Source organism: Aquarana catesbeiana, linkage group LG02 (assembly GCF_042186555.1).
Source record: "Aquarana catesbeiana isolate 2022-GZ linkage group LG02, ASM4218655v1, whole genome shotgun sequence".
Taxonomy (NCBI): Eukaryota; Metazoa; Chordata; class Amphibia; order Anura; family Ranidae; genus Aquarana; species Aquarana catesbeiana.
Genome location: NC_133325.1, coordinates 34,545,846 through 34,548,700, shown reverse-complemented (window position 1 = coordinate 34,548,700; position 2,855 = coordinate 34,545,846). Strand labels below are relative to the sequence as shown.

Genomic DNA, 2,855 nt, shown 5'->3' with positions numbered 1-2,855 from the left:
AAAGGGGACTGCTGATGGGGGCTCTCTGATGTGAATGGCTTCTGATGGGGACTCTGATGTGAAGGGAGCTGCTGATTGGGACACTCTGATGTAAGGGGGACACTGTTGGGGACACTCTGATGTAAGGGGGACGCTGTTGGGGACACTCTGATGTAAGGGGGACGCTGTTGGGAACACTCTGATGTAAGGGGGGCGCTGTTGGGGACACTCTGATGTAAGGGGGACGCTGTTGGGGACACTCTGATGTAAGGGGGATGCTTTTGGGGACACGCTGATGTAAGGGGGACGCTGTTGGGGACTCTCTGATGTAAGGGGGATGCTTTTGGGGACAATCTGATGTAAGGGGGACGCTGTTGGGCACACTCTGATGTAAGGGGGACGCTGTTGGGGACACTCTGCTGTATGGGGGACGCTGTTGGGAACACTCTGATGTAAGGGGGGCGCTGTTTGGGACACTCTGATGTAAGGGGGACGCTGTTGGGGACACTCTGAAGTAAAGGGGACGCTGTTGGGGACACTCTGATGTAAGGGGGATGCTGTTGGGGACTCTCTGATGTAAGGGGAACGCTGTTGGGGACACTCTGATGTAAGGGGGGCGCTGTTGGGGACACTCTGATGTAAGGGGGACGCTGTTGAAGACACTCTGATGTAAAGGGGACGCTGTTGGGGGCACTCTGATGTAAGGGGAACGCTGTTGGGGACACTCTGATGTAAGGGAGACGCTGTTGGGGACACTGATGTAATGGGGACGCTGTTGGGGACACTCAAAATTAAAGTGGGTCGGTCATGAGGAAGTCCAGGGCCAAATCTTTGTCCCAGTCACTGTAGATCCGAGGGGGACATGCAAGGAAAATAAAAAACAGCATTTTAGCTTGCACATGATTGGATGATAAAATCAGCAGAGCTTCCACTAATTTCAGATCTACCCCGTTGATTTAGAGCAACTGCATTTCCAAGTGCACTTGCAGTGCAAAGTGGATTTGCCTTTCGTAAATAAACCCCATGTGCCAGGAAGTATCTGACGTATTCAATACCTTCCCAGCCGCTCACCAACACCCAAAGTCTGCTGATTGCCGTTAAACTAAATATTCATAACACATTGGCTCCGTGTGATTACTTTATACCCAGAGCTGTACCTATTTCACATCCAAATACAAAGATGAACAAAACATACCATATATACACATAGAATTCAGAATGGTACTTCTCAAGCACACCCTGCTGGAGCAACCTCAAGCAACAATTAACTGACACAGTACACACAAATGCTTATAAAACACTAACAGGCACACTCCAACAGACTGGCCTACAGCTCTCTGTTACCTACAGAATCCCCAAAAGGCAAATAGGAATTTCGAAAAATAACACATCTCTACAAGATTGCTGCCTTAAAAAATGTCAACTTTTTAAATTTTTTTATTTTGCGTTGCCAATTATTTTCTGCAGGTTGCATACAATTTTTTCTCTGAGAACTTTGGTCCTCATACCGTAGATCAGAGGATTGGCAGAAATAGCTATGCTGGTACCGATCAAAGGTATGACAATATCAAATGCCGTTATCACAGTACTTCTGTTTAGCTTGTACCTCATAGTAATGAACAAGAGGGTGATGGAATAAATGGAGAAGGCCAATACGTGAGTCATCAATGTATGTATAGCTTTCTGGGAGGATTCTGCAGAAAGTTTCAGACAGATGACAACTGTTCTTATGTAACAGTATATTGTTACAAGCAAGCAGACAATTGTGAAGGACAAGGTATAAACCATTCCATAGATGGTGTTAATTGTTATATCATTACAAGCAAGCGGTATTAGAGACAGGATCTCACAATAGACATTGTGGATATTTACTCCACAAAAAGTTAGTCTTAATGTCAACAGTATACTCACAATTACTAACACTCCATTATAAACATATATGGCAAGTGATATTTTTTGAGTTGTGAAGTTGGTCATCAGAGTGTGGTATCTCAGAGGGTGGCCTACAGCCAGATAACGATCATAGGCCATTGCGGTAAAAATATACATTTCACTAGTTGCATAAATCTGTATACAGAAAGATTGACAGAGACATCCTGTGTGAGAGATAGTTGAGCATCCGGACAACAAGTCAATAGCCAGCTTGGGATAATATGATGAGTTCCCTAACATGCCATTGATAGCTAAGATGCATATAAAGATGTACATAGGTTCATGCAAGCTTTTCTCTGCCCATGTTATATAGACAATCATAGAGCTCGTAAACAATGTGACTGAAAATAATGCAAGAGCCAAAACAGCACATACATATCGAAATGATTCAATCTCAATAAGTCCCACTAGAACAAAGTTGGTAACAGTTAAAGAGACATTCTTGGAAGATGAGCTCATGACTTGGACTTATGTCTTGAAAAATCAACAATTCCTAAAATGTTCTATTCAATCTGAACACTGTACATTGGAAAATGTTATTCACAGAAGCTGTGTGGATATTAGTGCAATTCTCATTGCATTTATTTTTCCTTAATTCAGCTGGGCTTTTATAGGTTTCATAAAGCTATCACCTCACTTACAATTTAAATATAGAAACTTTAGCAGTAACTAAATTTGAGTCTTCCCAGTGGACCACAGCTGCCACTGATGGATTAATTAGTGTCAGAAATGTACTGAAGTAGTGTGGATTAATTTAACAAGCTCTCCAAATCAAAATAACAAGTATGGAAGGTGGAATATTATTGAAAGCAAGTAGATTATTTGAATTAAAACTGAACTGATCTTAAGTCAGCATTGTTATGGTGAACATGTATATCCACCACACAAGGTGAATGATTTACAACCAACACTTCATTCTATAATTCACAGTATCCCTTAACATT

At 42.3% G+C, this 2,855-nt stretch overlaps 1 protein-coding gene across 1 annotated transcript; it reads right to left on the bottom strand.

Moving 5' to 3' along the window:
- Nucleotides 1-1,416: 1,416 nt before the first annotated feature.
- LOC141129708 (olfactory receptor 51E1-like) lies at nucleotides 1,417-2,370 on the bottom strand. Its single transcript, XM_073617802.1, has one exon. It carries the CDS (start codon nucleotides 2,368-2,370, stop codon nucleotides 1,417-1,419), a length of 954 nt encoding a protein of 317 aa, XP_073473903.1.
- Nucleotides 2,371-2,855: the final 485 nt, after the last annotated feature.

Coding starts and splice junctions, on each gene's coding strand:
- LOC141129708 (XM_073617802.1), bottom strand. CDS start 2,370: ATGAGCTCATCTTCCAAGAATGTCTCTTTAACTGTTACCAACTTTGTT.